Source organism: Solea solea, chromosome 14 (assembly GCF_958295425.1).
Source record: "Solea solea chromosome 14, fSolSol10.1, whole genome shotgun sequence".
In the NCBI taxonomy this organism is placed as follows: Eukaryota; Metazoa; Chordata; class Actinopteri; order Pleuronectiformes; family Soleidae; genus Solea; species Solea solea.
Genome location: NC_081147.1, coordinates 12,602,239 through 12,624,750, shown reverse-complemented (window position 1 = coordinate 12,624,750; position 22,512 = coordinate 12,602,239). Strand labels below are relative to the sequence as shown.

The 22,512-nt window shown below is 39.7% G+C and overlaps 2 protein-coding genes across 5 annotated transcripts; one reads left to right on the top strand and one right to left on the bottom strand.

Annotated features, from left to right (window-relative positions):
• Positions 1–1,201: 1,201 nt before the first annotated feature.
• On the bottom strand, positions 1,202–8,482 carry LOC131472484 (cationic amino acid transporter 2-like). Of its 3 annotated transcripts, XM_058649741.1 has the most exons (13): positions 8,423–8,482; positions 7,170–7,209; positions 6,178–6,555; positions 5,436–5,591; positions 5,152–5,317; positions 4,901–5,037; positions 4,051–4,273; positions 2,553–2,689; positions 2,356–2,458; positions 2,138–2,271; positions 1,863–2,029; positions 1,655–1,763; positions 1,202–1,563 (listed from the first exon to the last, which is right to left on the bottom strand). In XM_058649741.1, the coding sequence occupies exons 3-13, from the start codon at positions 6,545–6,547 to the stop codon at positions 1,415–1,417; spliced, it is 1,851 nt and encodes a 616-aa protein (XP_058505724.1). In that variant the 5' UTR covers positions 6,548–6,555; positions 7,170–7,209; positions 8,423–8,482; the 3' UTR covers positions 1,202–1,414. The 3 variants fall into 3 exon arrangements, with proteins under 3 accessions (XP_058505724.1, XP_058505726.1, XP_058505725.1); XM_058649743.1 differs by lacking the exon at positions 7,170–7,209 and having other exon boundaries at positions 8,423–8,438; XM_058649742.1 differs by lacking the exons at positions 7,170–7,209; positions 8,423–8,482 and adding an exon at positions 6,914–7,010.
• A 2,510-nt stretch (positions 8,483–10,992) lies between these two features.
• Positions 10,993–21,797, top strand: anxa6 (annexin A6). 2 transcript variants are annotated; one of them, XM_058649738.1, is made up of 25 exons: positions 10,993–11,147; positions 12,117–12,172; positions 14,362–14,446; positions 14,579–14,673; positions 14,811–14,924; positions 15,009–15,099; positions 15,182–15,261; positions 15,358–15,414; positions 15,862–15,955; positions 16,179–16,274; positions 16,362–16,420; positions 16,528–16,650; positions 16,742–16,800; positions 17,060–17,138; positions 17,782–17,863; positions 17,961–18,055; positions 18,171–18,284; positions 18,716–18,806; positions 18,887–18,966; positions 19,092–19,145; positions 19,248–19,341; positions 19,461–19,556; positions 19,675–19,733; positions 20,347–20,469; positions 21,370–21,797. In XM_058649738.1, the coding sequence occupies exons 2-25, from the start codon at positions 12,170–12,172 to the stop codon at positions 21,427–21,429; spliced, it is 1,983 nt and encodes a 660-aa protein (XP_058505721.1). In that variant the 5' UTR covers positions 10,993–11,147; positions 12,117–12,169; the 3' UTR covers positions 21,430–21,797. The 2 variants fall into 2 exon arrangements, with proteins under 2 accessions (XP_058505721.1, XP_058505720.1); XM_058649737.1 differs by having other exon boundaries at positions 20,347–20,484.
• Positions 21,798–22,512: the final 715 nt, after the last annotated feature.

The following is a 22,512-nucleotide window of genomic DNA, read 5'->3' as shown; positions in this document are numbered from 1 at the left end:
AATCTTGTCTTGTTGTCTGTCACGGTCGTCGTGGGGTCGTGTGTGTAAGTGTCCGCATGTGAGTGTGAGATGAGCTGCATCGTACTTGTTTTTAATAAACCTTTAAAATGCCTTGTTTAGTACGTTGCTGGTGGTTTCTTGGGAGTTGGGAGGAGGGAGTCTCTACACTCTTATTGCGATCAGGTTTTCCCCCAAATTGTACATTTGAGCTTTACTAAAACAGATTTGGCAGCAGCATGTGCAGCAAACAGCAATGAGTCATCGTAGTGACAAATGCACACAAATGATAGAAAATACACTCTAGGCAACACTCTAATGATGCCATTAACAGATGACTAAATTGTTAACTATCGTTAACGTGAGTGTAAATCAAGACTTAATGAGTGTTGGAAAGTAAACTCAGTTTGGTCTTGTTGTTTTTTTAGACGTTTAATGCAGAAATGTGGGCCACGTGGTTAGTGTAGTGGTTAGCACTCTTGCCTTTGCAGCAAGAAGACCCAGCTTTGGAACCTGGCCGGAACAAGGGCCTTTCTGCATGGAGCTTGCATGTTCTCCCCGTGTGTGTGTGTGTGTGTGGGCTCTCTGGTTTCCTCAGTGCAGAAACATGCAGATTGCAGACCCAGCAAATGACACGTTTTCAAACAGTAAGAGAAATAGAAGTTTGAGGTGTTGTCTGATGTTCTGCTGTGCGTCATGACATTATTTAACTGCAGTGGAAGGTCCGAGATTTCAAGCGGAACAGTACTTTCTTCAATGTGCCCTTTAGAAAAAGAACTCCAGGTTGCAGTTGTTTGGAGGAAAATATTAATATTTTTTAATTGAAGAAAACATTTACATCAAATTAGAAAATGATACATTTTCATATTTACACTTTGAAACAGTACATAGTAAATAAAAATGGAAAGAAACACATATCTAACAGACAGGTTTCCATATTGACATTCAATTTATGTGTAAAAACACTTTTTTTTTATTTACAGTCATGATAGAAATTGGTGTGAAATTGAAATGCCTCCTCACAACATACAAGTGATATATAAAAAAAAGTGTAAACGTGTTATTCAGAGGTTAAAAAACAATTTGAGCTTTAACATGGGTGCAGGATTTCTGAGGCACCAGGTCATGGCTCTGACACTGATACTGGACACACATACAAGAACATGTGATTAATAATGGTATTAGAAATATACAGGAAGCAATACTTTTTTCAATGTGTGCTCACAAATCTTTAATGATTCCTACACACAACTTTACAAAATGTTCCTGTTCTTTCCTCCTTTAATGTTATTGAGTCCAAACATGATGGGGACAACAATATTAGTATAATTTACAAACTCCATCAAGTTTGTCCATCTGCACTTCGAGTGTAGATACACAGGGACTCACACTGAGACTCTCTCAGCTCCAAACAAGCTCAGAATTTCTCTTCTGTAATGATGTATGTTTTGATCGACTGCTTGGAGTCTATTTTGTCACTGATGGTTTGAATCCCCATCTGGTTGCCGTGGTGACGCTTCCTCTGAACACTGCAACGAATCCCGTAGCAGAAATAAATTAATAATCCTGCAGAAAGAAAAAAGAAGGGGGTTATTAGAGGTCAACAGCTAACTCGCTAAAAGCCCTGCAAACTTTTCGAGCAACAGCATAAACGTACCCACTAACATCCAAATACCGTATCTTAACCAAGTGTCTCCGCCTAACTGCACCATCAAGTAGACATTGATGAGTGTACTCAATATAGGCAGAGCAGGGAGTAAAGGCACCTGTGAAAAGAGAGGGCGAAAAATGCGGGTCATGTTTTATTAGATTTGTTCAGATACAAATTCAAATTAACTAAAAAAAAAAAAAAAAAACACACACACCATAAACGTAGCCTTGGTAGGATTCTGCGGGTGCCTCCAGATGATGAAAGTGATGACTAGTATCATGAGGGCGAGGATGCAAACAAGCACCAGACTCCACGCTTCCAAACGGACCAGAGAGTCCATGGCTTGAGCCAGGAGGGCGCACAGTGAAATCACACACAAAACTTCAGAAAAAGAAAAGCAGACGTAATTATGCATCTGACAAGAAAATATGTTTGGGTGATTCATGATAAACTGAGAAACACCAAGTGCTTCTATAATCTTGGGTTTACCAGCAATTACTGTCAAGATCGTGACAGTTCTTGCAGTTGCAGAGGTGGGCGACGATGGAGGCCTCAAGAAACCAAATTTCTTATTTGATTCTATGTTCTGCGGATCTGTGTCTTCTGATGGACTAGCCTGGTACCTGGTTTGCAAATAAAATAAATGTGAAATATAAAGCGAGATTTGCTCAGCATTCTCTGTGAAGCCTGCGGGAGGATACACGTACCTCAGGATCAGAATGCATATGGCCACGAGTGTGTAAGCAAACAGAGTGCCGATGGACATCATTTCCACCAAGGCCTCCAAGTCAAACAGCATAGCCATGATGGCTGAAGAGAAGACGTGGAAGAAGAACAGTTACTCCAAGTCCATAAACGTCACCACATGCGCATAGAGATTGATAAACAGCTAGAACATCGGTACCTGCCACAATTCCAGATGATATTGTAGCTAAAGCAGGACTGCCTTTGCTAGTGACTTTGCTCAGGAACTGGAAAAGCAAACCATCTCTGGCCATGGCAAACAGCACCCTGGGCATTGGGAACATGGAACCCAGCAGGCTTGACACACAAAAACAAGGAAAATTAATAGAGTTCAACAGAAGCGCTCATAAAACCAGTCTTGTCCAAGGAAATACGTACATTTCTGATCATGTTTAAGTTTTCAGAGTGTGGGGTCACAGCATTATACACATCGCTGTTGGTTAACAATTAATATCATGCTCTGAATTGGCCCTTTAAACTTTTCATTTATAGACTGCACTTAGACACACCTCCTTGTGACTTTGCACACCACGTTGCAGCCAGGTGTGAAGCAGATTGCCTGGGTAAATATTTTTGCAGAGCACATTTAGTTGGTTCAAAGTACTGCAGCATTAAGACCGTGTAACGCACACATTGCATATGTTAGAAAATAGGGGCTGAGAATGTTGGGGGGAAAAGAATTATGAGGTATAGACTGAAAACTGTTTCTCTCCAGTCTTCTGTCTTCTGGATTTTTTAGGCACGTCTGAAAATGTTGCCTGCACAATGGTCACACATTTCAACAATACAAACAGACATAATACAACTGTCACACACAACAAATAAGTTATAACAAATACAAAATAGGCTTGCCAACAAATTAGAAGCAGTTACTGAAGCAATCCTTCAAAATCCACTTTTAAATCCTGTTAATCATCTGTAGAACATCAGTATTCTGCACTGATGTTCACTGTCTTTGGTCCCCACTAAAGTAAAATAATCACGATGTCATGATATGAAACCTAATCATCAAACACTTATCACCTTCTTTTTAATCGTTCAAATTTGGCAAGTGGTTAGTAACGCATATTCATTTTGGGTGACAAAGTCAGAGGAGTTTTTTTTCTTTGTTTTTCTGTTTTTGTCACACTGACTGATGGCAAGGTATCGCATTATAAATCACTTCACATCTATTTGTCAGTGGATTATTTATGTCAGTAGCATTTGTTTTGTTTTTACTTAATCCTCCATGGTTTTGATTTTCAGACAGCCTATCTACTAGCTGTTGAGACACACAGTTCATCTACTGTCAGTGCCCTCAAAAAAAAAACAAAGGTGACAGAGCTTTATCTGCTGCTGCCTCTAAACTGTGGAATAGTCTCCAATCACACTTTAGATCTTCTCTTTTCATTGATATTGTACATCTTAATCAAATTCTTATTCAGTTATGAAGCAGTTATGTATTATTTGTCTTATCTTTCGTCAAATTCTGGTATAATCTTTGCTTTTGTAAAGTAGTTTGGCTCAACTCCCAATGTGTTATAAATTGAGGGGCCTGACTGACTGCCAGACTATTATAAAAATCCATACTACTTTGGCTAAAAGGTACATTTCAGCCTTTGAATTGCATCCTTAATCACATTGCACAAACTCTGCCTGTGCTACGAGCAGATTCTTACCTGGTGGACAGAGCGCACAGTGATCCCACGGCCACGACATATTTGGCCGGACCCCAGTTAACGTACTCAAAGGCCACTGGCAGCGGGCTTTTCTCGTCAAGCAAGTAATACGGCATCATCAGAGTGAGAGCAGCCGACACAGCAAAGTAGGCCAAGAAACAGATGAGTAGTGAGGCCACAATGCCTATAGGGACAGACTTTTGAGGGTTCTTCACCTCCTCACCTATGGAGATAAACACAAGGTCAGTCACTCTTTTAATGATCATCCTCCTTCATTTGTCTGGTTTAGTTTTCGTTATTTGTCTTCATGTCTTTTTGATTGTTTTAATAGATTTTATACATGATATTGTACTTGATACAACCTCAAAGTTCTCAGTATTGATTAGTGACTGTGGTGAAATAGATGCTGTGTATGTGTATATAAACCTTTGGAGTAGTTTTATATCTATGTTGATGTGATATAAAAAAAAATGTTTTATCACATGTACCTGATAAGTGGCAATAACAAATAAATGCCAGCAGATTATGGCATTATATTGCCAGTTGACCGGTCACATGATGATTGAAAATGATTCATGTTTTTATATAAATGTTTTAGACTGTTTTAATCTTCTTTTTTCAGTCAAACCCTGTTGTTATGTGCTTTTAACAGATTATTAAAGTTGGATTTTGAAACTGAGACACAACACTGAGCATGCAATGGACTGAAAACACTGCAAAGTTGGCCATGCATTCCACTTGAATCAATACTAAGTTACAGTATACATGTCTGTGTGTTCCCTCTGTACTGGATACTACGTAATTTATCAAACAGCTTGTTAATGCGAGTGAGACTTAGTTGTCATCTCACCTGTTGTTGCAATGCAGTCAAATCCAACGAAAGCATAGAAACATGTTGCAGCTCCAGCCAAGGTCCCAGAGATGCCATAAGGGAAAAACCCTCCTACTCCATACATACTTGTTACATTGGCAGTGGAACTCAGGTTTCTGTTTGATGGAAGTCAGTATTATCTTGTGGTTATTTACAGAAATACTACATATTTCTGTCTTTGCATGAGACATAGGACCCCGTGTGCATGTCATAAAACACATTGCTCTTACTTGAATTCTGCTGTGGCTTTTATCAGAGTCTCTTCGCTGATTTCCCAATTGGCGATGTCTCCATTGATGAATCCAGAGATCGTCACAAACAACAGCACCAGGATGTTGATTGCTGTGAAGATCTTGTTTATTGTTGTTGACTCTTTCACTCCAAAGGCCAGCAAACCTTCAGAGAAAAAAGAAAATAGTGAGGTGTATCACATATATATATATATATATATAAATATATATATACATATATACTTTCACCACTATGAATACACCTTTGCATTTATTTATTTTACCTGACAGTAATATGATAAGAGCCGCAGCAAAGACATCAGGGTAAGGTGCCAGACCAGGAAGGCCCATGGCTGCATTTTCTTCTAAGTAAGTTGATATAACGCCCCCTATGAGGTCATCAAATGTCCCGCTCCATGCCAGCGCAACGCTGGACGTCCCTGAGCAGATAATGAGAGAGAAGGTGCAATCAAGTTATCAGCTTGACTCGTCATTCAACTGTAACTGCGGCCATAAACAGTAACACTGGTGGTAATATTTCCTTTCATGTTTCTGTCTTCACACTTTACGACCCAGTTTCTTTTACCGATTGTATCTGGTCTCTGGAAGTTATTAACAAAAAAACAATAAACTTATGTGTCAAAACAAGCGCAGATCTGCACTGTAAGTAACCGTTAAAGCCATTATGAATCTGCCTCACCAGCTGGTGAAAGGTCACTAAGTGTTTTAGAGTCTCATGTTGATGGTTGATGATTTGTAGGTTTCATTGTTTCCCGGTGAATTGAAAACATGTTACATAAGAGGAAAACAGTTGTTTGTCTGGGAATGTAAATCACAAAGTTGAGAAAAATATTAAGACGGTGATAAATAATTATTTTCTGTGCACAGCAGCTTAAATGCAAAAGGAAAATCTCCTCAGACTCAACACAGTAACTCATTATTATTCTCATATACTGCAATTAAATAGTAACTGAATAGTAAAAATGTTTTTGTACTAGATAAATTATACTTGGGTATCACACTTACCTATGACGTAAGAAAGTAACAGATTCCATCCAGTGATGAAAGCCAGCAGTTCCCCAACAGTCACATAGCTGTACAGGTATGCAGAGCCTGTTTTGGGAACCCGGGATCCAAACTCTGCATAACACAGACCCGCGAATATAGAGGCCAGAGCGGCGATGAAAAACGAAATGATGATGCTGGGTCCAGCTGTGTCTCTGGCCACCTCACCAGACAGGACATAGACCCCGGCCCCCAGGGTGCTGCCCACACCCAGGGCCACTAAATCCAGAGTGGTCAGGCATCGGTTAAATGTGGACTCTTCCCCGTCGGGCTCCAGAGGCTTCCTCCGAGACAGGCTCCCCAGAAAGGACTTCACCAAGCCGCACGGCATGTTTGGATCTGGATAGAGAGATGTGGTAATTGTGCCTTAGAGGACGGAGAGACAGGTGGGAGAGCACGTTGATGTTACTGAGAAAGTGGGAGTGAGTGGAAGGTAGAGCTGAGGGAGAGGAGAGGAGTGGAGTGGAGAAGGCAGATCTGGGCAGATCAGTGACATGTTATTCAAATGTCAGTGAATAATTGTCAGGTCAGCCCCCTGGCAGAACATTTGCTCTTCAAACACCAAATTTCGACAATTTAATCTTAACTTGGGAAAAAAGGTATGCCTTGTTCTGTTGAAGCATAATTTGTTAGAAATCTTACACAAATGACAACTTTTGCATTCATTTTTTTCATTAAAATGAAAAGATTCTCCCACCTTCTCCGTGCAATCTCTTGCCTCTCACGTGTACTTAAGAGATAATTATAAACCCCATCATTCTTTTATATGTGCTCTTCTTTATGACCTGTCTGATATGATTTTGCAGATGCTTGCAAGTTTTCATTGCCACCGTACATAGAAAACAACGCCCTGCTCAGTGGCTGCACTTTACTCAACCTTACACAGTTACTTCCTGTGACTTTTCTGAACATTTCTAATGTAATACTCTGCTGGCAATGAAAAGTGCTCTCACCTTATTGAAGCAGCATCATGTCAGAGATAATCCCTCTGGACTAAATGGAAAAAATACAGTTACACATTTGTGCCTTTAAAGATTGTCCTTCAATAGTAGAATTATTCTTACACACGTTGAAAATACGGTGCAGAATTGTGGCTTTTCACACAACACCGTACTAAACTATATGTTAATATCTTCATACTGTAAATGCTTTTTAATCAATCTTTATGGATAATTCCATACTTTTCAAACACAGTTTACAAAAGTGTACGTATACACATATTATACAATAAATAGGAATGTAAACAAAATCAAAATTAAACAAACAAAAAGTCAGAGTCTAATGGGGAAATTAGGTGAATTAAAATTCACTAACAATCAAGGGCTTGAAAATGTGTATAAAATGTTTAGCCAATATTTGCAGGGTGTTGTATGACATCACTTTTTTCACTCATTTTTTTTATCAAAACACCAAATTTACTGTCATTGAAGGAAGCTTTTCTCAGAGGTCAAGAGTTTATATACTTGTTTTTGTCAATGTTGAATTTCTGTCTCAAGAATTCACGACAAGTGCAGATGACATTTACCATTTTAGCTTTAACGGAGACAGGAAGGGAAAGGTTTTTGACTATAATTACATATTTCCCTTTTCACATACTACACAAGTGTGAACATCTCACTACAACAGTTATCGTTTGCTCTGCTTCCTTAAAAAAAAAAAAAAAAAAAAAAGAATTAAAAAAAGGCATAGAGTGTGACCCGGCCACACTAATGCCCTTGTGAGTTAATGAAACAGTGGAGGACAAAGCAGCTTTCATGGCTTATGCATGCAGCAGGCTGCCCACTCACGCTTTGAGAGGTAGCTTTTGCCTCCTCATCTACCATCGAAAGGGGATTGTAGCTCAACTAATCCGCCCTGGCATCTACCTCAGCAGGCAGGAGGTGAGTGAGAATGAGAATCAGCAGCCAAAGCACCTTTGACCAAACATAAAACTCAGACTTCTTATCTGCAGAGCTTCCTGGTTATTTCAGAGAAATAATGCTTAAAGCAGCTACTTTGCACGTGCTGTGTGGCTTTATGATCACAGAATTGATTAACATCTGTTAATTATTGGTTGACTCCCGTGTATAAAAACATCTTAGATTATCTGATTACAGATAATAAAGAAATATTTATGTCGTCATTAAATATCAAATGAGGATTGGAGAAACAGGAAATGGATTTAAACTGTCTTTAAAGTTATTCAGTAGAAACTCAATGTTCTTACCTTGTCTTGATTTGAAGTGACTGGTCAGTGTGAGTTGAAAGCAAAAATAACTCTGCTGTTGACTTGGATGAAGAAAACATGTTTTTTTTCCTGTGATATATATGTACAACACTGGCCTGTGTGACCCTCCCACTCAGCAGGCTTTCTCACCCCCCCGAACACTTTGGATCATAATGAGCTCATTTTTGTATGGAGGGCACAGAGTGAGGATTGTGAACAACAAATCCTATTTAGAATGTCAACATTGCTTTTCTGCTCACTTTAGTTGTTACTAGTGCATGCAATACCCGTTCAATATGTGCCTGTTTTTAGATAGGCTAGCAATGGAGCAATTCTAGCAACATTTCTGTTGCATTTCTACAGATATCTCTTGCATTTCTTATCCAAACAACATCATAGTTGGTACTGAGCACATTGGTTCCCTCAGTAAGTCACCTACCAGTGTTTGAACTGTATGACAGATGTGTGATTAAAGGACAGATGGACAGAGTATCTATTGGAGTTCCACTACAGATGTGCGTTGCTCTTTTGTCTGAATTAATGGGATCATTTTGACTGAAAACATGTTTTTGGCTCAGTTTTTCTGAATTAATGGTCTCCTTGAGAAGCTTCTGTTTCCTTCTTGAGAGCTTAATTTGAAGGAAACATGTCCCAGTCTTTCAGTTTAATGAACCCTAACCCTAACCCAACATGCCCCATTTAGCCATAAGTCCTGAAGCGTTTGCGCCAAGTCAACAAACTAACAACTATTCCATCCATATTACTTAAAGTCATGAGTATTTCCCAATGTCTCAAGCACAAACAAAGTAAAACTGGATTAAACTGGTGTGCATATGGGGTAAGAAGAAGAAGTGGCTCATTTAGAGATAAATCTGTTGCATTTCTACCAATCTCTGTTGTATTTCTTATCCAAATGGGTTACATATCCTGTGTAATATATTTGTTTAAATTGTACAAGTAAGTTGGCAGATGTTATGTGTTATCGAAAAAGAAAAAAAAAAAAAGAAAAGATGTACTAGTGTTGTAGTTCTGGAGACCAGTCCTGGTGTCAAGACCTGTGTGTTTGTCTCAGAGAGGACATTTATGCTTTTCTAAACCACATTGAATTGATCGGCTCACGAAACACACAAGAAACACTAAATGACTACTGTTTCATCACTTCCTATGCTCAGTATGTGGTCTTGACAACACTAATATAAAACATTTAACTGATGAAACCATTTACTTTGTGTCAATAGAATTGTAATCATTATTTTATACAGCAGTCAGGTTCTTGATTTGTGTGCACTGCTTTTTCAGAGCACAAGAGGTCAGTATACAATAAGTATCATTCATTACCTCATGTCTTTCCCACTCTGTCTGTTTGAGGGCAGGAATCAAAAGGAAGGATCTGCACATTGTATTACTGTAAAAACTTCTAGAATCTGTAATTACCAAAGCAATGTTTTGGTCTCACAGATTTGATTGTCAAATCACCACCACAAAGCAACTACAGAATTTGATTTTGGATGTTAAAGTTTCATGGATGTGTGCACCCTCAATCTGAACCATCAAACACAGGTGGAGAGAAAAACAAAATCACACCAGGATAATATGATATGAAGACATAAGGATACAGAGGAATGACATCGACTATATTTCCATAAAAGGCAACACAACATGAACTCTCTCATTAGATTCTTAAATAAAAGAAATATTCATTCATATCGAGAGTGAGGTTCAGCTGATGTCAAGAGAAACGCTGATAGTAACCATGGTGAGGATAAATTATGAGCCATATTTTTGCTATGTGATGTGAAACTGTGGCTTCCTCTTCTTTTGCTCCCTCACTGTTTCAGTGCCACATCACATGTCATGTTACACACATAGATCCACATCTGTGTATGAATATGTAGGAGAGTGAATTGCTGGTTCCAGGCACCAGCAAGAGTTCACCTCAGACGCATTTGAATGTGGTCAATTGACTCTTTCCACATTTTTCAATTGTCTTCTTCTGTTGCCAACAATGCTGAGGCCCCCAACCCTCCCCCAAAACTATGCTGGAGTCCCTCACCCATTTACTGGAATAGATACTTGACAGGCCTGAAATAGAGCAGGCACTCACTCACTCACTCACTCACTCTCTGTAAATTCTCTTGTGCTCAAATCACTTCTAATGTCCAACTTGTTACAACTGAAAGGGTCTGTAATAAATAGCATACACTTTTACTATAGCTTCTCTGTATATGTATCACAGATATTTTAACTTCACATTTCAGATATGCCACATTCCAGATGACAGTCTTCCCAGAGCAACTGACGTCACCTTTCCCCATTCATGTGCATTGGATTCAATTGTAGAAATTCACTGTGCTAATTGTTTATTTGAATTAAAGATACAGTATCTACATGGTCATGTTTACTAGCCATAACATTGGTGTAAGTGTTTTAAACACACAAAGGGAAAACCTTCGGATATTTTCGGATAATAGACGATTTACTTGTAGATATTTGTTATCGATTATCTGGTATGCGTGTGATGCTAATGGCTAATGCTAATTCAGATGCTGAACAGCCTTGTGCGCACGCACGCGCACACACACACGTAAGAGCGCGCTGCAGACAGTCGCTGCGTCACGGAGAAGAGCTAACGGGACACCCTGAGTTATACAGAGAGACACACAGAGACGGACAGGCGGACAGGCGGACCGTGTTAGCGGGGACAGAGCAGAGACAGCAGAATAAGGTGAGCTCGCTGTGATTCTCCCGCAGTTTAACCTCCAACGGCTTCTTGAAAAACCGCTAGAAACGCACCGGTAAAGTTCGCTGACGCGTCATGAGTTTCTGTGCCAATGAGTTGCAGCTGCAGAGCCAGAGCTGGACAGACTCTCCTGCTTTCTTTCAGCTTTTAAGTTAATGTGAGAAACAAATAGATACGTGGACCTGATACTTGTATAATTCAGAATAAAGCCTATACAGTTGAGGGGGAATATATGTATCAGCTGTAGTTAATGTAAATCCTGTGAAGTTTGCGCTACAATGTGCGGTATATAGGAGGGTGTGGCTCTGTATTGCATGTATATGGAGGCCTAGTCCCCCAGACCTTGATTATGACATGAAGTTAAACTGTGCATGCTATTTTTAGAGAGCTTCTCTTCTGTCTTAAACAAGCAGTAGAGCATTTAAACCCAACATGGAACCCCTCTCCTTTTCTCTCTGAAGAGTCCTAAAGTCTGTATGTATGTGTTTCAAAGTGATATGGTCTGGTTTTCAATTCATTCTCTATATAAATCTATATTTTAATTCTAAACAGTGAAATCTGTGTGATAGTTTAGCTTGTTCCTTCAAAGCAGCAGAACCTGCATATGCCTAAACCCATGTGAAAGGCTGCATTATATAGGCCTGAGTATATGGGTAAGGAAAAAGTGACTAAACAGTTTTGGGGGTTTTTGCCAGTTGGTGTTTTTGTACATTCCTTTTTCAGGTGAATGTGAGGACACGTCTAACAGTACATGTTCTGTCTCTGGTGCTGAGCTGTGGTGCTCTCACTCAGCAGGAGTGATCGGTTATCTGTCAGACAACACACTGAACAAACCTGAACAAACCTCTTCAAAGGCATTTTTTTCCAGTACAAAAGTCCAGTGAGCAATCTACATTAACCCCCCCCCCCCCTCTCTCTCTCTCGGTCTGTCTGTCTCTGTCTCTGTCTCTCTAGGCCCCAAACTATTGATTCCTGCACAGTGTTGACACACAAGACCAAATATAGAGATGGTAAGTGGACCAGACCTTTCTCATCTTGCGTTTTGTGAGCATGATATTATATCGCACTGCAGCGCAGATCTCGTGTCCATAGAACATGGATGGGTTTGTTTACCATTGATTGAGGTGTGGGACAAAAGTGAGGCTATTTTTCTTCCGCCTGCCACCACACGAGTCCTCTCCATCATAATGGCAGCAGTATAGGGTGTCAGAGCCACCACCCTCACCTGCATGTCTGATAGACACACCTGACTGCATCTTTCCGAAGTTAATAGCTTTGAAGAATTATTTAAACCTTGTAGCAGGTTTCAAACTTTATTGTCCAAGTTGTAAGTCAGTGCCTTGCTATTCTGCACTGGCTGTAGGTGAAACACACACTTGCTCTTAATTGTGCTCTGGAAAACTGTAGCTTTGGCAACAGAAGAAACAAACTGCACCCAGTGAGGAAGGAAGTGGTAGAAATTTAATTTAGTCCACAAAATGACATCTTCATCAAGTGTCTTTGAATAAAAGACATTATTCTTGGTGAAAAGTCTGTTGCTCTGGGCTTGTATTTGTGGTCCTGTTGCTATGTGGGTGAAGCACTCCAGCTGTCGTGAGGAGTGATGGCTGTTGTAGTGAAGCAGAGGTTCAGAGCATGTGCAGTGGTCCCTCAGACGAGTGGAGAGGACACTTTGGCTTTCTGCCTCAATGCAGCAGGAATGTTTACAACAACAGCTGCAGTTTAAGCTTCAATCCATTTGCCAAGTTTTCCTGTTTTCCACAGTGAAGGAGTTTGTAACACTATAGATTTGTATGGCCAAAATGACTCAGCTGTGATCATTTTTATTCATGTGAGCAGTATCTCAATGTTTTAAAGCAGAACTGTACATTCTTTACATGGTCAATGATATTATGTGTATGTTAAATTTGAGGCCTTATGTGTCAGGTGCTCTGTGTGAAACCTGACTCCACACTAATACACACCCTACAGTCCTCCCCCATCACACCTGCAGGCCACACACACACTACATGCTATGTACAGGAGACTGCAGTGACACTTAGTTGGAAACCTCCTAATGAGGCCCAATGCCAGTAACATGCTTGGGTTCAGCGTGAAGCCCTCCCTGGTAAGCAATGGCAGACTTGGCCTCACCTCCTGTCACAGTGAGTCCACTACTCACACCCTGAGGAGATTCACATTTGACCTTTTTCTCAACTACTTGAGCAGTAGTCTAGAGTGAGTTGTCTCCCTTCAGTCTACAAAAGTTGTTGAATGAACAAACCTAATCAGAATATTCACAGAATCTTCACCTTTGGCTTTAATATTGAAATAAGTAATGGGCCAATTGGCTAGTGTGGCAAAAAACAACAACAACAAAATTGACTCTTTTCCAAGAACTACAGACTTTCCTTTGGTTTTGTTTTTTAACCACACATTTTAGTTTCTTTCTCCTGAGCTGTGGTCAGCATTCTCACCTCACTAACCACAGCCAACTTCCTACTGTCAACAACAATATGACACATAACTAAAGCTGAAACAATTAATCGATTAATCAATTATTAATAAATTACTATATTAATCGACAACTATTTTGATAATCGATTAATCGGTTTGAATCTTTTTAATGATTAAAACAAGATTTCTGTTTGTTTAAGCTTCTGAAATGTGAGTATTTTCTTCATTTCTTTGCTCTGGATAACAAAGAAATCATTAAAAGTGAATCATTTTGGTTTGTGGACAAAACAAGACATTTGAGAACATCATAATTTCCAGGTTTGACGAACACTATCAACATTTTTTAAGGTTTTCTGATATTTTATGGACGATTAATCGAGAAAATAATCGACAGATTATAATCAACAGATTAATCGATTATGAAAATAATTAGTTCCAGCTCCACACATAACTAGAGTTAATTTCCCAACACATCATTAGGGTTCCTGTTTCAGGTGCACTGGGGTAGCATTAGTCGTCGTATGTTTATTGTAATTTCAGCCCTATATACGCACACAGTGAGGTGAAACAAAAATATGCAGTGCATACTTTAACCATGAAGGGTAACATAAAGTGCAGGCTCTAACACAGTAACAATATTGAGAATACAAAAGTCAGACCTCCATGTATTTTATTACTTTACTGTGAAATAGTCAGGCCTAACGTCACTGTGACTGTTGAAATGTCTCACCTCTGAAAAACATCAGAACTGTTTCTCTTACAGGTGTTCAGAGGCACAATTACAGATGCTCCAGACTTTGACCCCAGCGCTGATGCTGAGGCTCTTTACACTGCCATGAAAGGCATGGGTGAGTGTTTCACTACGTCTAGGATATTTGCTGTTTGACTTCCTCTGACTGACAAAGATCCAATCATACATCAATGTATGACTTTGATGAAGCAGATGTCCATTTTTGACAGTGTTGGCTTGTGTTCCTCAGGTAGTGACAAGGAAGCCATCTTGGACCTGGTCACCTCAAGAAGCAGTGCACAGAGGCAGGAAGTCATTGCAGCATACAAGTGCAGCTTTGGAAAGGCACAAGAACCTCCCATTATTCATCTTTGATTAAAGAGAAAACTGACTTTCTTTTAGTAATTGATTTGTTTTGATGTTGACTTTCCATATAGCAATACCCTACATAGTTACACATAAATCTAATCTTGTCTCACTAGGACCTGATTGAAGACTTGAAGTATGAGCTGACTGGCAAATTTGAGCGTCTCATCGTCAGTTTGATGAGAACTCCAGCCTACCATGACGCCAAAGAAGTCCATGATGCAGTCAAAGTGAGACATTTACATCGTTCGTTCCTCCATCACATCCAGTGAAGCTGTAGCTACTTTGTGTTAAAGTTCATTCTCTGTTATAAGGGAGCTGGAACAAACGAGAAGTGCCTGATTGAGATCTTGGCATCGAGAAACAACAAACAGATACAAGACATGGTTGCAGCATACAAGGATGGTAAGTCATGTTCATTTTAAATAAGTAAATCATTTATTACTATGTGTCAGCATTTGTAATTGACATGTGTGTTTGTCTGAAGCCTATGGCAGAGACATGGAGGGGGACATAATCATGGACACTTCAGGTCACTTTAAGAAGATGCTGGTTGTTTTAATGCAGGTCAGTTCACTCAGGAGTTGATCACTATTGAAATGTGCAGTCAGACATAAAGTGACTTTGTTTTAGTCTGATGTGAGTGTGTTGTTATATGTTCAGGGGACCAGAGACGAGTCAGGAGTGGTGGATGCAGACTTGGTGGAGCAGGATGCACAAGTGAGAATTTGAATGATGCTTTGGTGTGTAATGACTTTAAAATAAGGATCTTTTGGTTTCCATGGCCTTAGAATAAGCCTCATGTATGTACTTAAGGTAAGGGCCTTGCCTATGGAGGCTGACATGTTTCCACAGAAGCCCAAAGGGATGTACAGGTTTTGCATTTTGAAGAGGCAAAGAAGAAAAAGGAAATTCCTGGGAGAATGAAGAGAGTTGTGAAAAAGAGTTTGCACCCTCTCTGGTATGCAAAGGTCAACATGGTTCCCTGACACATTTTTACACAGTGGACCTGTGAAAAGTCATTGAATATTTAAAGTCACTCTCAAAAGGAAAACAAACATGTAATGGAGCTGATTAATGGCAGTTCATCTAAATTTTATTGACATGCTTATTCACAATTTGCAGACCTACTGTGTGTCATCATGTGTTTCCTCCCCTTCTGCACAGGACCTGTACTCTGCAGGAGAAGAGCAGTGGGGGACTGATGAGGCCAAATTCATCATGATCCTGGGAAGCCGCAGTGTGACCCACCTTCGCATGGGTGAGTGCAGGATATAGGGTTTTTAACATAGCAACGAGGCATTCAAGACATCCCCACTCCGTGACCTTTGTTAAACATTGTTGTATGAGTGTAATTGTCAAGAAATTAGTTGTTGCCAGATTCAACATGGTAACACTCCACTTTGATTACTGAGGCCTCTTCTCAGAGCCGAACATTAGATTATTAGACACAAAATGATTTTGTCTGTTTGGTATTTGTTTAGTTTTCGATGCGTACGAGAAGATCGCAGAAAAGTCCATTGAGGACAGCATAAAGAATGAGTTATCTGGAGACTTTGAGAGGCTGATGCTGGCTGTTGGTAAGTAGCACTCAACACACCACAATGACTGGTGCTGGGAAATGTCAAGTTCTTAATGCAGACCTCCTTTTTGATGTTGTGTCGCAGTCCAGTGCATAAGGAGCGTTCCCATGTTCTTTGCCAAGTGCCTTTACAAGTCAATGAAGGTAAACACACACCATGAAAACATCTGCCTTCAGTAAACACATCTATTATTAGACATCATATAAATCATTGTCAAATTGTCACCACTTTTCCTCTCCTTTGTCTCCAGGGTCTCGGAACAGTGGACAACACCTTGATTAGGATCATGATTTGTCGATCTGAAATAGACATGTTGGATATTCGAGAGTTTTTCCGCCTCCGATATGAGAAGTCACTTTACAACATGATTAAGGTAAAAGAAGAGAAAAATAAAAAGCTATGAAGATTTCAAAATGTGTACTTAACTAAATATTTGACACCTCTCAAAATGTTGGCGTTTTTAGGATGACACGTCCGGCGATTACAAGAGGACTCTGCTTAATCTGTGTGGAGGAGATGATGAGTGAGTTCCAGTTGGGCTGCAAACAGCAGCAGCAACCAGATGGTGGTGCTAGATCACCAGGAGTTAAAAGATGAGAAGTTTGTTTTTACGGTGATGGAGCAGAGATGAATGAATTGTCTTTTTGGTGAAATTGACATTTGGCTAATGACTGTTTTAAAAAAAATAAGCAGCAGTTTTGTTTATAATTACACTTTTCATATACTGGTGGAGTTTTTGACTTTGCTGAGTATGTTGTGCTGTGTCAAACTCATCATTACAGCTTAGCTGGAGAGTTCTTCCCTGAAGCTGCTCAGTTAGCCTACAAGATGTGGGAATTAAGTGCCATGGCCAAAGTCCAGGTTTGGGCCCCTGTTTGCTCTCACTGTAGATGTGTCATTGCATGTTTGGCTTGGCAGTGCATCATGCATCAATGCATCATAATTATCTGCTGGCCACGCTTCTCGCAGTGTCATAAACTGTGCTGATAATTCTGCCTTGAGTACACAGTGAACGCTTTGTCTAACAAAGGAAAGGTTCAGAATGCCACTCACTGAAATGCAAATAGTTTTTGGCGTAGTGTGGTCACAAAGCCACTGTGTGGTTCGTTCTGTTCCAGGAGCTGGTGAATGTCAAAACGATCTCAGCATTTTTTGTCAACAAAAGGCCATCTCACTAATGCTCAGTATGATTATGCTTCAGCCTACACACCTTTTCAATGTCGTAGCCTCTAACCTCACAAGGACACAATCCCCATCAAATATCCATTGACTATTATCTTAGAGCTTAATACATATTATATATATACATATATTTAGCAACTATAGTTTATGGTTAGTCAACTATACCATAAACTAGAAACAAATTATAAAGTTACCTTTTTTGAAACTAAACCATTATATAATTAACATTTTGCATGATTATCACTGTTCTTACGGCTCTGGTTTATTTATCTGAGTGTACATGGTAATAATAATAGTGTAATAATCTCATCCAAATTTCCAGCTGAGAGCAACAATTCACCCCTCAACCAATTTTGACCCTGCTGCTGATGCCCAAGCACTGAGGAAAGCCATGAAGGGATTTGGTATGCAGCTGAAAACTGGACACACTGAATTCACACTGCTACTGCATCAGCGCTGAAACACATTTTTTGACTGCTTTCCCTCTTTTTTTAATCACAGGAACAGATGAAGATGCAATTATTGACATTGTTGCGCAGAGAAGCAATGCTCAGAGGCAAGAGATCAGACAATCATTCAAATCCCTACTGGGAAGGGTAAGAGACATTAATCATTAAGATGAAATAGAAATAACTGAACATCTTCACTTTTAGTGGCATGTAAACATCTGTTGCATAAAAAATATGATGGCTTTTTTGTTTCTTTCCTCAGGATCTAATGAAAGACCTGAAATCTGAACTGTCCAAGAACTTAGAGAGGCTGATCATTGGGCTGATGATGACTCCTGCAGATTTTGATGCCAAAATGATGAGGAAGGCAATGGAGGTATAGCTGATCCAGAACACTCAACACAGAAAGTGAATATAGTCAAACATCTTTAGACTCCATATGTTTATTACATATTAAACACTGAATTTCCCTATGTAGAAATCTTACTCATCAGACAAGAATTGAGTGCAGAGGAATTTGCTTATGAGCCATCATAGATTCAAAGCAAGGCACAAAATAAGATCAATACTAATTTGCTGTTTTTCGAAGTCTTGAATGGCCACAAGTGCTGAACATCACTAAGATACAAATATAATGTGAATGGACGTGAACAGAAATAGCGGAACATGGATTTTTGACAGTACGTGTGAAATGGCACAATTCACACTTACTCACATGCACCCTCCAAACAGTGTGGTTGGTTTCATCTTTGGCTGCTTTTGTGAAGGCTTGTGATAAACATTCACTTTAATAATGGAATTTAACAGGGCGCTGGGACAGACGAACACTCTCTCATTGAGATCCTGGTCACCAGGAACAATGAGCAAATACTTGCCATGAACGCTGCCTATCAGGACGGTGAGTTTAAACCACAAAGATGTTTTTTAAAGTCACTATTTGTCTTAGCAAACTTCAGCATGCAATGTGTTTTTACGCAGCCTATAAGAAGTCTCTGGAGAACGCCATCCAGTCAGAAACATCAGGCCACTTCTGCCGCATCCTTGTTTCTCTTGTACAGGTATGATTATCATCATTAAAAACACATTTTCAAACCGCACCACTTTTGCAGCAGAGAACGAAAATGTCTGAGCTACTGATTAGTTAGTAGTTACCAGGTTTACGTTTCACCTCTATTCTGTTCAGGGTGCGAGAGAGGAAGGCCCTGAAGATGTGGAAAGAGCCAATGCAGATGCTCAGGTGATTTGGTTTATGGCTGTAATCATTGGTTGTGGTAAAAGGGTCAAACAAAAGAATGGTTTGAAATGATTATTCTTGTTTTTTTCCTCCTGAACAATCCAGGAACTTGCTGAGGCATGCAATGCAGACTCTGATGATATGGAGATGAAGTTCATGAGTATCCTGTGCACCAGGAGCTTCCCCCATCTCAGGAGAGGTAAAGGAGGAATCACAGTGATCAACTCATTTGCAAACACATATATACAGTATATACACACAGAATTATATATACAGTTTATTCTGTATACAACTGGTCATTTTCTTGTCTATCCACAGTATTCCAGGAGTTCGTAAGATACACCAATAAGGACATTGAACAAATTATCAAAAAAGAAACGTCTGGGGATGTGAAAAATGCCTTTTTTGCTATAGGTAATGAGCAACTTTGATCTCATTTTGTTTTTTAACTTCATACATATCAAGTTAAAGTGCTGGCAACATATTCTGTGACTTCTCATCAGTTCCTGTTGACTCTCTCTTTGCTTCGCAGTCCGCAGTGTGAAGAATCAGCCCTCTTATTTTGCCGACCGTTTGTACAAAGCCATGAAGGTATTTATTCACCATGCTGTTAAATTGTAGTGCATAGCATTTAACTGTAAAGAAACATCCGTAATGTTCAAAACAATTATCAAATGAGTTCACACAATGGTGATTAAGCCTGTCGGTTTCGATCTCTGCACTGTAGAGCGATTTGCTTTGTAAAAAAAAAACAAATCACAGACCGAGGCAACTGCAGCATTGTGCTAGTAAAGCAAAACTGTTGCAAACAGGTTGGAGTATGAATGAAAACACAAAGACAAGTCAATGAAAGGTTTCAGTGAATTCTCTTGCTCCCATCCACCCGTGCTGCCACTGTATACACGCAAATGCTCCCTTAGTCAGGTCTGATTGTATCACTTGACAAAACCAGAACATGAACAGGCAGAATAATAACATCCACAACAAAAATGACACACTGCAGCTTTAAAATATAGTCATTTAATGTGTAGCTGCAGTCTTATAGTTCATCATTCCAGAAGCAAGTAATAAAGTCATATTTGTTGCTGCATGTAATTTATACTTAGGTTTTGTTTCTTACACTGTATTGTTGCTGCTGAGACAGTAGCAGCTGCTATAGCAAAGTCAGACACAACAAAGTATCAGCTGATCTCGTACTCTACAGGGCCTCGGCACAGATGACAGAGCGCTGATTCGCATCATGGTGTCCCGTAGCGAGGTCGACCTTTTCAACATTCGCAAAGAGTTCAAGGACACACATGAAGTCTCCCTCCATGAATTCATCCAGGTAGAAACTATGCTTGTAAGTCTATGTCGACTAACACCCCTGTCATGTTTGTCTCTGTGGCTCTGTAACAACTCTGAGCGTGTGTTGCACATCCTTCTGCTGCTGCTGCTGTGGTGGGGTCCTATAATCTATAGCTTCCTGCGGTGGACTATGGGTCTGTAACCACTGCACTGCTCTAGGAATTTCCCTTGTGCTTAACTTCCTCTCTGTATCCGCTATGTGATAGGTTGACAGTCGCAGTGACAGGAAGTACGCAGAAACAGTTCTATAATAATTTGCAAATTAAAACGCTGTGACACAAATACAACACGTAGGGTGCATTATCAGATTACGCAAGAGCAAAGTTTCAACTGTTATGAATAAAAATAATGTGTAGAGTGTGTTTTGTAGTGAAATAAAAAGTTAAACAATTTTTTCACATTCAATTTTGAGATTTTGTTTTGGATGTTCTGTTTTGGAAGACAGTGCTTGTTGCAAAGCCTGTTGATGACTTTAATACAGTTACACTACAATGTAGCAGTAATTACCAAAATGAGGAAGGTTTTTTTTAGTTGTATAGTATATGAGTATCAGCTGATTTAAAGGGTAGTACCTATTTCAATGTAATTATTGATTTTAATTGTTGCTTCACAGCAATAAAGTCACCAATTCGAATCCCAGTTCACCTGAGGGTCTTTAGCCTGTTTGCCCCATGTGTGTGTGGGTTCTCTCCACATACTCTGGCCTCCTCCCACAGTCCAAAAACATGCAGATAATTGGACACTCTAAATTGACCGTATGTGTGAGTGTGAGAGTGAATGATTGTTTAACTCTAATAATGATTGATTTGCCGAGTAAACATGAACAGAGTCACATGAATTGAAGGTCCTTTTTCTGTGTGTTTTTGTCGTCTCTGTTCAGAGTGACACGTCAGGAGACTACCGTAAAACCCTGCTGCTGCTCTGTGGAGGGGAAGATTAAACCGCGCACGTCCATGCAGCTTTGTTCACAGGTTTCTGTGACAAATCACGAGTCGCAGAGTGAAACTGTGGCATTGAACGTCAGCATCTATTGTTCTCAACTGCTGCCACTCCTTAGCCAAACAGAGTGGTCCGTGACCTCCCAGCCCTCCATGCCAGTTATCTGCTCTAACATTGGATCGTCCTGTAAATCCGGATGATGTCTTTCTTTTTTTACAGAGTCATACGTAACTTTAAGATGTCCTAAATATCACTTGAACACCATATTTCAAACTAGTAAGTGCTTAAGCAGTGCCTTTAGATTGTTGGCAATCCAATGATTACTGTGATTGTAAGCTGTCAGATCAATAAAATTAAACTGTGTCTCTACTTTTTTTGTTTCCTCTCACTGTTTAAATGTAAAAACAAGATCAACCTTGTTTTCAGCCCTTTCAACCACTCTCATATTACAGATGACCTACCATGACTGCACACATATCTACACATCTATACATTTAAAACTAAAATAAATGCAAATAGTTGTTGTTTATTCACTGGACTAGTATACATGTCAAATACAAGACAGCTGTCTGTTCTTGTCAGTGTCTCAGTTCACTGCATGTGTGTGAGTGCAGCTGTTGTTTGGCCATCTTTGAGTTAAAAGAGGAAAGAAGAAAAAAACAAACGTATGTGGCGAGGAAATCCCCTGCACTACGCCAAAATCCAAGCAGCAAATAGAGTCTGCAGCAGTCAGTCACACTCTGGTTTTATTGGCACACCCAACCTAAAATTGCTCCATTTGCTGATAATTATAAAAGATGAAGCGATTACTTCAATAGGACATTGGTAAAATGCAGTGGTGTCAAAACATACACTTGTTTGAATTTCCCTTTTGAGTGCAGGGGGAACTTTGTTCTGTGGCGTTGTTCAGAACAATTTGTACAGCGTGAACTAGATAGTGTAGATCACGTATTTCAAAGCTGTTGCATTTATTGGCTGTTACTGCAAGTCCTTTCTTTCTTTTTTTTTACTTCTGCATGATCATGGTGGACCATAAATGTGGTCATGCATGTACTACACTGTTTATACAAGTTGTTTTACGTTA